The sequence below is a fragment of the Podarcis muralis genome, chromosome 14 (genome assembly GCF_964188315.1).
Source record: "Podarcis muralis chromosome 14, rPodMur119.hap1.1, whole genome shotgun sequence".
NCBI classification, from domain to species: Eukaryota; Metazoa; Chordata; class Lepidosauria; order Squamata; family Lacertidae; genus Podarcis; species Podarcis muralis.
In genome coordinates, this window is record NC_135668.1 from 26,127,349 (window position 1) to 26,139,891 (window position 12,543).

The 12,543-nt window shown below is 48.6% G+C and overlaps 1 protein-coding gene across 10 annotated transcripts in view; it reads right to left on the reverse strand.

Moving 5' to 3' along the window:
- Nucleotides 1-833: 833 nt before the first annotated feature.
- The window catches only part of CHD2 (chromodomain helicase DNA binding protein 2), a 66,769-nt gene continuing 55,059 nt past the window's right edge, over nucleotides 834-12,543 (reverse strand). For 8 of the 10 annotated variants that reach the window (XM_077919022.1, XM_077919020.1, XM_028705826.2 and 5 more), the window contains 9 exons: nucleotides 11,658-11,780; nucleotides 11,046-11,174; nucleotides 10,041-10,181; nucleotides 9,688-9,822; nucleotides 8,223-8,401; nucleotides 6,773-6,872; nucleotides 5,104-5,317; nucleotides 3,818-4,067; nucleotides 834-2,566 (listed from right to left, as the gene is read on the reverse strand). In XM_077919022.1, coding sequence (XP_077775148.1) covers nucleotides 2,233-2,566; nucleotides 3,818-4,067; nucleotides 5,104-5,317; nucleotides 6,773-6,872; nucleotides 8,223-8,401; nucleotides 9,688-9,822; nucleotides 10,041-10,181; nucleotides 11,046-11,174; nucleotides 11,658-11,780 — 1,605 coding nt within the window. In that variant the 3' untranslated portion in view covers nucleotides 834-2,232. The remainder of the gene's footprint in view (nucleotides 2,567-3,817; nucleotides 4,068-5,103; nucleotides 5,318-6,772; nucleotides 6,873-8,222; nucleotides 8,402-9,687; nucleotides 9,823-10,040; nucleotides 10,182-11,045; nucleotides 11,175-11,657; nucleotides 11,781-12,543) is intronic. The other 2 variants (XM_077919021.1, XM_077919024.1) reach the window with 1 other exon arrangement.

Here is a 12,543-nt window from a genome sequence, read left to right on the forward strand (position 1 = left end):
AGGCAAAAAAAAAAAAAAACCCAGGGAAGTGCAAAGCAGGGTGAATTTGTGTGTGAGTGTGCTTCAGAGAGTCCTGAGGGCCATATAGAGATAGACTTGGAGGCCACACTTGAGGCCTAAAGTTGCCCATTCAGACGAGGTTCTCCAATCTGATCTATTGAATTGCAGTGTATTTATGTACAGGCCTCTTCAGCATCTGGGAATTGGGCCAGTTTGCTCAGATACTAGCCAGGAGACAACACCCATGCAAGGTCATTTGTCAGGCAAGCTTTATACAGACGTAGTGCTTGCAACACAGATGGTGAGTTGGTGCAGGATCATGATGAAAAGGTCAGATTCAAGAATATTCTGAAACTTGGGAGCTTGAGCATCTGACAAACGATTTAAGGAGCATTTTCTAAGATTCTGGCAGGCAGGATACCCCTCGCTCATCATCCCGCTGTTACACGTGCACATAAAATGAGGTTTTCAATGAAGTGGTGAGCCTCATTTTGGAAAATGTGTGCCTACACGGTGGGTTCGTCCAGAAAAATGTCCTGCATTTTCTGCACAGGAAGAAGCAGGGAAGACCAAGATTTATATCCTGCCTTTCATCCAAGAAACTCGAGGAAACAGAGCATTCTCCCCCTCGCCGAGTGCTTCATGGGTGAGAGAAAGTATGTGTGTGAGAACGTGTGCCCGCACATGCAGTCCTGCATGTGAGAGTGTGTTTGGACATGTCTGCTGTAGCCTGGAATCAGTCCAGGTAAGCCAAACCTCAAAACCGTCCAACAAACTGACACAAGGAACTCATCGTGCGGCGGTAGCAAACAGAAAACAAGCAGTCAGTCCAATTTCTGAAAATGTCCATGTCACATTTTAATATACAAGAATCCAAAGTACAGCCTACAATGTAGGAAAAAATTTTTAATACATACTCTATAAACAAACATATTTACATCAGAAATCACTAGGACAGTGGCAATTCTTTTTGTCACAAATATAAATTAATTGTCAATAACTGGTTGCGGCTGTTGTTGTTTTTCTTTTAGCCGGTGGGGTAATGTTCTGTTTCTCCCTCCCCCTCAGAAATCCACAGCATACTCCTTCCGGTCTGTAGATATTGGAGAAAATGGGTGGGGGACAATACTGCCATGCAGATGACGGGAATGGACCCCAGAAATAATATTCCTCCCCCATTCCCAAATCCATCAAGAATTCATCCAAACTGGGATCCAAACCCAGCGCTACTTCCTCAATCCTGGCACACAACAGACAATACAGATTCTAACATATGCAGTTAATGTTCTTTCCTGGGAAAATGAGAAATGAGAATCAACCTACAGTGGGGGAGTGCATTTCCCCCCAAGCCCTGGTGTTTCAGTAACAGGACCTGAACATCTCCAACTGTAGGTGCCTGAGACTATATGCAAGTCTCGGGCACCTACAGGTGGCGATGTTCAAGTCTTGCAAGGCTTGGCACCTGTGGGTTTGCCTCTGTTGAACGGTGGAGGTTTGGCATAGGGGTGAGGGAGGAGTGGGGAGGAGCAAGTCCTGAGATGAATGGTGCAGCCTTTCAGTAACAGGACCTGAACATCTCCAACTGTAGGCGCCCGAGACTTGCATATATATATATGTGCAAGACTTGCATATATATATATGTGCAAGTCTCGGGCACCTACAGTTGGAGATGTTCAGGTTCTGTTACTGAAAGGCTGCGCCAGCCACCTCAGGACTTGTTCCCCACCACCCATCCCTCATCCCTATGCCAAACCTCCACCGTTCAAGAGGGGCAAACCCACACAGGCCAGCACCTCCGTTCCCATTCTCCATCCCAGCCAATGACTTGGATCTCCATAGCGAGGCCATACAGGTCTCTTTCCTCCGTCTGTGCCTCAGGCAGCCATCGATTCAAGTTCCATGAAATGTCCATGGGAGACCACTTAGGCCTCAAGATACAGAAAACAAAACAAAAACCCAGGGTGGGCCTGGCCTTTTCCCCGCAACAGGTCACTCGAGTGAAGGGAAGTCAACTCCCCAAACATTTGGCCAGCAGGATTATGTGAGGAGAGATTGGGGCAGAAATCCAGGCAACCCCCCCACGATTGGTCCAGCTCTTATGATCCTTCTTCAAATGTAGGACCCAACAGCAGCAGGTTCAGAGTCTCTGGTTACGAACCACAGCAGCTGCCATTTTACCTCAGGCCAAATTACCTCAAATGAGGTTCTAGCCTGATCTCCCAACCATGAAATCTAAGTTTTCCGGCTGCTCCAGTTATAATCTGGATTGTTCTTTTGTTCTAATGACCTGTCTAGGGGTGACCGGTGATCTAGAGGGGACTTGGTGTCGTGTGGGGATTTCTGTGAGGGTGGGGAGCGAGGGTCCGAGACTTGGGAGTGAGGAGGGGGGAGAAGCTGTTTGTAATCCGGCGATTTGTCCAGGTGGAAAGGCCGGTAATGGTCTGAGGGGCCCTGGCCATGGTAGCCCATGGAAGGCCTATGGTCAGGCATCCTCCTGAAGTCCTGCTGGTGGTAATTCTGAGACCGGAACTCGTCTGATCTCCGTCGCTTCGAATCATGGTGATGCCTAGGCAGAAGCAAGCACAGAGAGAAGTCAGCTAAGAAGTGGGGACTGAGGAAACATCCCATTCCCAGATGGCCGGGGCTGGCGGGAGCCATAGGTCATCAGGGCACCAGGTTGGTTTCTCAACCTGGTTTGTTTGGAGAGAAGTAAATCACAGGCCCATGTCCGCATGCAATGACCCACCTGCAGACCATAGTGACCTGGGGCAGTTTGTATGGGAGAAAGCAGTCCCCAACTAGCTCCCCCCTCGCCTCTTTTGGGAAGTGCAGGGAGAAAAAGGGACACAGTCCAAATGAGGGCTCCATGTCTACCGAAACAAGACCATGTCCAACCCATTCAAATAATCAAGAAAACATTTCGCGTTCCAGCCAGTGGTAAGGGGAAGTTGCCTTCCCCTGATCTCAGTTGGCCTCACTCTGTAACGGTGTTCTGACTGCGCCCCCCCTCCCCAAGTTCCTCAAGACACAGTAATTGACAGGAGGAAGCTGAGAGCAGGAGATCATCCTATTGCTGGTCTACACGCGGCGCTGCTTCCAGTCCACTGCAAGTCGTCTTCTGCCCAGAACCATGTTATTTATCTGACTGTGGTGAAATTATGCGACTTACATAATTAATTATGCAAATGCATTCCATCGTCATGACGTTATTCCACCCCCTGCTTGTTTCAATGCAAAGGAAATTCAGTGCATAAGGGGGAGGGGAGTAATCTAATGTTTGTCTTTAGCGACCGGGGGGGGGGGCGTTGTTCCACCAAGTGAGCGCATGTGCTTTTTGCAGACAGACAAGGAAAACGATGTTACCTTGTATGTTTCTCTACTGCACTGGCTGACAGGAAATTAAGAGCCAAACTTGTGGCTCAAGTCTGTCTTTTTTCTCTGTTTTGGCTTACAGCTAAACAAAACTGTTCCTACTACTGCTAATCAACTGCGTATGGTTTGTGAACTGAAAACAAAAACAACAGTGAATACAGATTGTATTTACTGGATTGATTTCAGTCCTGAACGTGGGATGAATAAGTGAACATTGGGCATCTCCACTTCCGTTTCTCCCATTTTTGTTGGAATACTCTGTCACTGCTCAATGCTGGGGCCTGGCTAGAAATTAAGTTGTCACCTCATTCAACAAAGCCAGGCCTCCACCTAGTGGCCAGTGCTGGGGGCGAGGAGGACATGAAACAGCTCAGGGCAGAGCTGGAGAGGCCTGGTTGCTGAGTGCAGGGAATCGGCTACCCAAGTTCTGCTGCTGGTGGCTCACCTGTCGTAATAGTCCCTGTGGCCCCGGTGATCTCGGTCACTGTTGTACTGCTCATATGGCCGCTTGCGGCTTGGGTTGTTCAGCCGGTAGTTGCGAGGTTCACCACGAGGCTCGCCACGCGGCCGGCGGTCTCCATAGTGGTGCTCTTTGTACCAATGCGGTTCATACTGATGATGCCGTTCTCCGCCCCACACTTGGTTGCTGTTGCCGCCGTAGCTGAATTTGCGGTCTCTCTGCCAGTCACCTCGCTCTGCACAAACAGAAGGGAGGGGAAGGCTCGACTCGGTTTCACGAAACGCCCTTGAATGGGCAAGGACAGGATCCCTAGGGGTCCCTGGAGGCTGATGCGCGCAGTGGGGGTTCTCCACGTTCAGATCAGTCACAATGGACTGTACAAAGCCTGCCTGTCCCTCCGTACAAACCCTTAAGCCAAAATGTATAATAGGCTTTTATACTTTGTGAAGCTCTTATAAGCCTTGTTTTGCAATCAGCAGTATAAGGTTACAGGTAAAGGACCCCTGGACAATTAAGTCCAGTCAAAGGCGACTATGGGGTTGCGGCGCTCATCTCACTTTCAGGCCGAGGGAGCTGGCATTTGTCCACAGACACCTTTCCAGGTCACGTGGCCAGCATGGCTAAACCGCATCTGGTGCAACGGAACACCATGACAGAAACCAGAGCGCACGGAAATGCTGTTTACTTTCTCGCCACAGTGGTACCTATTTATCTACTTGCACTGGTGTGCTTTTGAACTGCTAGGTTGGCAGGAGCTAGGACAGAGCAAGAGGAGCTCACCCCATTGCACAGATTCGAACTGCCGACCTTTTGATCAGCAAGCCCAAGAGGCTCAGTGGTTAAGACCACAGCGCCACCCGCTCCCTTAAGCGGTATACAGCTAAATAAACACAATTTCTGAAATGGCATTTTTTTACAATAAAAGATTCCTGAAGGCATCTTGAGGCAAAAAAATTTTAAAGGACAATAATAAGCTCAGAGCCTCCTGCCCCTACCAGCATTCTTGCCATGGTATTTTGCACTAGTTGCAATTTCCAGGCTGTCTTCAAGGGCTGACCCACATAGAGTGAATTATAGTAGTCCACCCTGAAGGCTGATGGGTCCTCCCTGTTAACTGGCCATACTGGCTGGGGCTGACAGGACTTGAGCAACATCTGGAAGAAGCCAGGTTGGGGAGCAATGGCCATCCACTCAATCTGGAGGGAGGGAGAAGTTCTACCCAGAGGAATAAGGAGAGAAGGCTCTTTGTGGGCTCCTGCTTGGTCTCTGACCTGCACTGCTGAAATGCCTCTTGTTTGGGTTGTTGTAGTTCTCCCGCTGGTGCCCGTGCATTTGGGAAGGATGTGACGTCGGAGGCTGGTGGAGCTTCTGAGCATGAGGTCCATGAGGTATCTGAGACATCACGGAATCTCGGCTGGACCCAGATGCCTCCGACCGAAATGGTTTCTTGCCTCCCAGGGCCTCCTCCCTTTTCCTCTGTTCCTGCTGAGGATAACGAGGGGAGGGGGACAGTTAATTCACAATGAAAGGCTCCTGGCATTGACTGAGTCACCTGAGGACAGTGCGAATAGGCCCTTCCCACACAAATCTTGTCGTGAGAACATAGGAAGAGCCTGAACTGGATCAGGCCAGGGGCCCTTCTAGAACAGCATCCAGTTCTCACAGCAGCCAACCAGAGGCCTCCACGGGAACCCCCAAAGCTGGACTTCAGTGCAATAGTAGATCTCCCCTCTTGTGAGCACCAGAGACTAGAATTGAGGCATAAGGCCTGACTGTGGAGGCAGAGCATAGCCATTGTTGCTGGTAGCCATTGATAACCCACACATTTGCCCAATCCATCCAAGATGGTGGCCAATCTGCCTCCTGTGTGAGTGAGTTCCACAGTTTAACTATGCTGCTGAATGAGGAAGTCCTTTCTCCTGTCTGTCCTGAAACTCCCAACATTCAGCTTCAGTGGAGCTCTAGTATTACGAGAAAAAATGAAAAACCTTCCTCTGCTCACTATCTCTCCACACCAGAGGATCCCAACCTTTTTTTTAGTACGGTGAGCTGCTGGTCCAAATTTACTCATAATGGCGACCCATTGATTCGATTGTCATGTGAATTTTGAACTTTGCATCTTCGGCATCCATCAATCTGGTGCATTTTAGCTGCTGGTTTGCCTATTTTTTTGCCATTACTTGAGGCCTCCAAGCAAAAAGTTTACTTAATGTCCCTATCAATCTGGACTTCACTGAAATTGTTATAGTGCTTAACAAAGTTATTCAGAGTTTTTATTCATGGGCAGGTAAGCACGCCATCTGTGTTCGCTGATGAATCCTGCACGGCCTGGTGACTCACTTGTGGACCCACTGCCCTAAACCACACATAGCTTTATGTACCTCTTATCCAGCATATCTCCCCTTATTTTTCAAAGCAAACAAACGACCTCCCCAAAACCGCAACTTTTCCTTGCAGGACCGTTGCTCCAACCCTCTTCTGGCTCTATAGTCTCCTTACTGAGCCTTCTGACTCCCAACTAGCCCATGCAAAAGATGCAGAGTGTGTCTGGGAGCAAAAGAGAATACTGTACATCTGCAGACCAAACCAAGAAAGCTTTGCTCAGGCTTCTTCTGGTTTCTAAGGGTGCATCACAGAATGACAGAGGTGGAAGGGATCCCAAGGGCACCGCCTATTTTCTACAGCAGCCTTCACCAACCTGGTGCCCCCTCCAGATGTTTTAGACCACAACTCCCATCAGCCCCAGCATCACAGAGCTAGCTGTCCAGAGTTGCACTCCAAAACGTCTTGAAAACACCAGCTTGGCGAAGCCTGTTCTACAGGACAAATCTCCTTTGCTTATTTGTTTTTAAATTAGATTTGTATCCTGCCTTTCAGTGACAAGAGCCAAGCGCTCTCTCTCCCCACCCCCCCATCCCTCTCTCAGTTTTTCAGACTCACCTCCTCATCCTGCGACCGCTTCTTGTGAGCCATCTTGTACAACTTGTGCAACTTTCTCGCATCAAATTCTGTGAACTTGGACACAAATATCCACAGGTTCCTGGAAGGAGGCGAATGGATTTCATTTTTTCATTCCCCCCCCTTTAGTGAACTGACAGAACAGCAATTTGCTTACCCCTTTCCTCTATCAGTCTAGCCCGGATGAGGCCCCATCCCCTGATTCCACCTGAATGCAGTCTATCTGGAGATCACCCAGCTGAGACTGGAGAGGCACACTCTGCATATGCTCAGGAGGCATCTCTTCTCTTTGGGATTACTTTGTACATTCAAGGCCTGAGCCATGCAGAACCTCAAATCAAATATAACCCAAGAAATCCAGCCTGCTGTGCTGTGTGTGGCAGTAATGTTATAGTTTTTATTCTAACAAATCTAAATTCTTCCCGCCCCCCCCCAATCATTTTTATTAAACCTCCAAAAATATTCCAGAACATTATACATTTTTCAACCTGTTTCTTCTTGACTTCCTACCCTGCCCTTCCCTGATGTTTGTGTTTTTACTCCATTTTATTAGCTTTTTTACTATCTAAACTCCGGTATCGTTAATTCCTTCATTAAAAAAAACCCCTAAATCTAAATTCTAAGCCAAAGCAACTGATATTTTGCAAAATATTTTGAAATGTAAAAGCTCAGTGGGAGAGCATCTGTTTTGCATGCAGACGGTCCCAGATTCAATGCCCAGCATCTCTACGTAGGGACACGATGCCCCCTGCCTGAAAACCTTAAAGAGATGCTGCCAATCAGAGAAGATGATGCTGAGCTAGATGGACCAATGGTCTTACTCTGTATAAGGCGACCTCCTACGTTTTGCACTCCCTATATTACATTTCTGCCAGGGTAGCTTACAGCACAGGGTGCGTTGTATATCTTGTCCTTGCTGTTAAGTTGCTTGGAGATCTTCAGCTGACGAGCAACTAGTAAGTCTAATAAATGAAATGAACAGGAAGCTTCTTTATAAAAGAAGCAGACCACTGATCCTTCTAAATGAATATTGTCCACACTGACCGGCAGCAGCTCTCCAGGGCTTTAGAGAGGCAGCCTTTCCAAGCCCCACCAGGAATAGCTGGGGATTGAACCTGGAGATTTCTGCACACAAAGTGGATGCTCTTTCCCCCAAAGGTATAGGGACCAAAGAAACTACATCATACCAAGTCAGATCTATGGTCCATACCAATCAGCAGATCTCCAAGGGATAAAACCTGGGACCTTCTGCATCAGGAGCAGGTGTTCCTTGAAGACCCGCTGCCAGTCAAGGTAGACAATACACAGCTAGGTGGGCCAAGGTTGTAAGCCAACTTCCTTAAACCTGACCTCAGTAGCTAACCAGCGTGAGAGCGCAGTGGAAGGCCTGACAGGCAGGAAGGCAGGCAGACAGGTAGGTGGAGCTGGTTACCTTCTCCAGAGCTTGATGAGCTCCTGGTCTGAGTAGGCTTTCAGGCACTCCGAGATGCGGTCGCCGATCTTCAGCAGGCAGCTGCGCGTGTGCTCCAGCTGCTCCTGCACCGTCAGTCCCTTGTCTGGCTTGTCCAGCTGCTTCAAAGCCTTTTTGACAGGCCTCATCCGCTCTTTGCACTGGGAGGGGAGCAGCAGAGAGAGCAAAGCTACATGTTATTGAGGATTTATTTACCGCCTTCCTACAGGGGGCAGCCCTAGCCATCTTTTGAAAATTGTGAATTCGGGATTGCGTGGCGAGTTCCCACCCCCCACCAGGATAAATAAAGACACGAGACACCATAGTTTAAGGTTAAATGGGCGAATTAGGCCACAACTTTATTGAATTCAGGAATGAGAGGCATTGGCTTAGGCATTGGTCCTAACGACTATCCGGCTCCAGCCCATTTGCTGGAGACACGGGGAAGGGTTAACACTATATCGGGGGAGTCTCCTGCTGAGGCACGTCGACTAGGAGCTCCCCCGGGTCACCGCTCTGGGGCGTGCCTTTGGCCCACACCTCCATAGGCTTCGGACAGGGCCACGCCCCCCGGAGTCCTTTAACGGACCACCCTTCGCTCACTGGGGGGAGGTGATGGTGTTCCTCCCCCCACACACACATCCTCTTAACCCCTTCTTACCAATGCCTACCGCCAATGCCGAAAAGTTGTGACGAGTTGCTACGAGGCAGGCGAAAAACCAAATGGCTGAAATTGTCAATTGGGAAAAATTCCTACCATGCCCCTTGCGGCGACAGACTGAAGTCCATAGCAAAGTCAGAGACCTGCCTAAAGGGAGGGAGGGTGGGAAAACGTGGGGCTAGCCGGCAAAAAGAGGGCGAGCCCCCTCTGCGTCGGCCCTAAATAGGGCAAGTCACGCACCCCCCCAGCCAGCCGATTGGCTGGCTGGGGGGGGGCAGACACGGCCGGGATTCCCCTGCTCTCGCGGGGGCTGAAACCAGCCCCCGCTCATGTGGGGGTGGGCGTGAAGCCCGCAACCCCACCTCCTGGGCAGGCCGGAAGTGGCTTTATTTGTGCTCATGCCACCACATATGGGACAAAACCTCCAGCATTCATTCTGCCTTTTCAACATTTTCCACAGCTGGTGCGCTCCAGGTGTTTTGAACTACAGCTCCCATCAGCCCTGGACAATGCATGCTGGGAGTTGTAGTCCAAACCACCCGCCATAAACCCAACCTGCTCAAACCACTGCCTACTGTGCCCTGCTTAAGGGTTTCTTGAAATACAAAGCCGTATATAAAATGCTTCTAAATAAATGAATGAAAAGGTACATGCTGCTGACTTGAATCAAGTAGCTTGCAAAAATTCTGAAGCCCAAAGATGCAAGAGATCAACTAGTCTAAACCACATGGGGCTGGAATGACGAATGGGACCCCTTCCTCTCTGATCCCAGGAGGAAATACTTACTATGCTGAATGTTTCCTGGTCCAAGTCATCCTCTTCCTCTTCTCCAATGGGGATGGGCTCACTCCCAGCTGTGATGTGGACGGGGCCCTGAGATCGCTTCCCTTTGCCTGCAGATTTGGCATCGCTGCCTTTGGCCTGTAAAAAGACAAAATGAGGCATGGCAAACATAAAAACAAAGCACGGCATTTGCAGTAATTTCACACAGAGAAATGAGAGATGAGGCCAGGCTGAAGCCAGAGAAGGGAGTTCCTGATACAGTTCTGCGTGAGAAATTATTACTCAGTATCTCACCCAGGGTTGCTAAACTGGTTCCTATGTGACTTTTCCTTGTGGAGCAAGCCAATCTCCGTTACCTTTTCTCTTTTGCCCTTTGTCTTCCTCCTCTCTTTCTCCTCTTCCTTTTCTTTCTTGCTTGCCGTCTGTTTTATCTTGTTTTCTTTGTCCTCTTTCTTCTTCTGCTTCTTTCTCACAGGGCTGCCATCTAAGCCATCCTCCTGCAAGGAAAGGGGGGAAGCAGGAGGCAGAAAAAAAATCAAACCTATTTCATTTATTTCAGGGCTGAGGGATTGCAGGTTAGGTGGTGGTGAATTTTGTCCCCTGCACCTCTGTATCGGGCCCTAGTGACTCTATCCGGGCCCCTCCTCTACCCCACCTTCTCTTCCTCACCAGCCCTTAAGTGCTTCTACCTAGCTGGAATGAATCCTTGAAGTGTGATAACGCCTCTGCCTGTGGATGATGGAAGTTGTAGTCTGAAACATCTGAAGGGCCAATTTATAGTCTATACAAGCCATAATTAGAATGGAACAGCAATGGCATGGATCATCCACATGAAGCTAATGTGCACAGCTATTATGGGTTTGTTTGGGGGTTTTTAAAATAAAAAAAACAACCTGATTTTCAAAGCTATCATTGTGGGGAGTGGAGAAAGACTACAGAAGCTGAACAGGGGAAGGGGCTCTGCTGGCTGTGCCTGAGGTGAGGCATCTGGGAAACAAAATCTTAGCCACCGGCTCCTGGTGGAATTTTTTTTTGTGGGGGGAAGGATAAATTTTAAAAGGAATACAAAACTATCAAATACTTGTTTTATCAAAGCTAAAAAGCTGATCTAAATAAAAACACAGACCAGAAAAGGGGAGAGAGAGAGAGAGAGAGAGAGAGAGAGAGAGAGAGAGAAAGAAAGAAAGAAAGAAAGAAAGAAAGAAAGAAAGAAAGAAGGAAGGAAGGACAGACAGAAAAAAGAGAACTTCCGATTCTTCATCTGCCAGCTGTATATATTATTCAACACAATAGAATCTGCACATCAGATATTGCACAGGTGGGCATGTGGAATCACAGGAGACCTGCCAAACTGGGCTTACCTTGACCTCTCCTTCTTCTGAGGGGTTGTCTGAGTGTCGAGGAGAGGAGACCTCATTCCCATGCTCATCTCTCCCTTTGAGAGACTTGTTTTCCTTCTTTGTGCGGGGCTTCCTCTTTTTCGCCTTGGTCTAAGGCGAGAGGAGAAGAAGTCAGTCAAGAGCAGGAGAACTGCAACTTCCCAAGGAAAGCTTCCCTCCCAGATGACACACAGACCGAGATGTAGAGCCTCATAGCGCACGGCGCATTCTGCTAACATGGTGCCCCCTCTTCGTGAGTTCTGGACTGGCTACGACTCACATCAGCCCTGATGCTGATGTTAACAGAAGCACACTTGTGCTGGATGGGGCTGATGACCTGTGGTCCAAACTGGAAGGCACCAGGCTTGGCATATGCTGCTTTAAAAGACCTGGGGGTCCTATTCAGCCCTCACTCTGGTTTGAGAGATTTTGCAAAGCCCCATCCGTATGCTTCCAAAGCATGCATTTGCCTCCACAGGGACTAGAAAGCTGACCTGTGCACTACTGCAGTGCCAAGTCAGATGTGTGAAATGCACAAGGCCTGGTCTAGTGACTCTGCCTTTTCTGCTGCGATGCATCCATGGTGGAACTGACCTCTTCCACCTCTTTCGTTCCATCCTTTTTCTCCATGTCTTTCTTGAGTAGTTTCAGCAAGTAGTCGACTCGCGCCTGGAGCTGCTTCCCCTGAGGCTTCTTGTCTGTCTCAACAGGAAGGATCTGGGGTGGGGGAAGGGAGAGAATGTTTTTAAGGACATGGGCATCAAAGGTCTGACAGCAAGAGCCCCCACACATATACTGCTTTCCAAATATAAGATACAGAAAGCTACAACTAAGAAAATGGGGAAGTGGATTAAGAATTCAAAGTGGGGGGAATTGGACATCCATCAGTAATCCAAACACTAGAGCGGTGTTTTCTGCTCTAAGAGGCAGCATTCTTTAAGAGTATAAATAAATGTTTCTTTTTCTTCTGCCCAGCTTTTCCATGAGCCTTGCGGGGTGTAGTCAACAGCAAAAAACATTGCCAGTTGAACCACAGAACTTATACCCAGTTTCCCTGAGCACAACAGACTTCCAGAGATGTTGTTTTGCCCCATTATTGCCATTACTTGTTTTGATTTAAGGCTGGTTGCTCAGTGGAGGGTTGAAATTATCTTTGGAGGAAGCCAAACACTTGGCTGCAGACACACACGCACTGCCTGCATTCACACGATAGTATGCCATGGTTTGTTCTAGCTATGGCTCGTTCAACAAACCATGTTCACAGACCTGCAAACAAGGCGCATCTTGTTTCTCCGAAGCTTTCATTTTCCAACTAGCTTTGCCTCAACAGCTTAGTGAGGATCTAGGGTGGAGTGGCCTAACAAACCATGGTTAAGCAAGGCTATGGTTTCAAACATAACACTAAACCATAGCCATAACATGTCACAGTTTGTAAGCCAACAGCAAATTGTGGCTTCACGTTGTGGTTTGACTGGGAGAA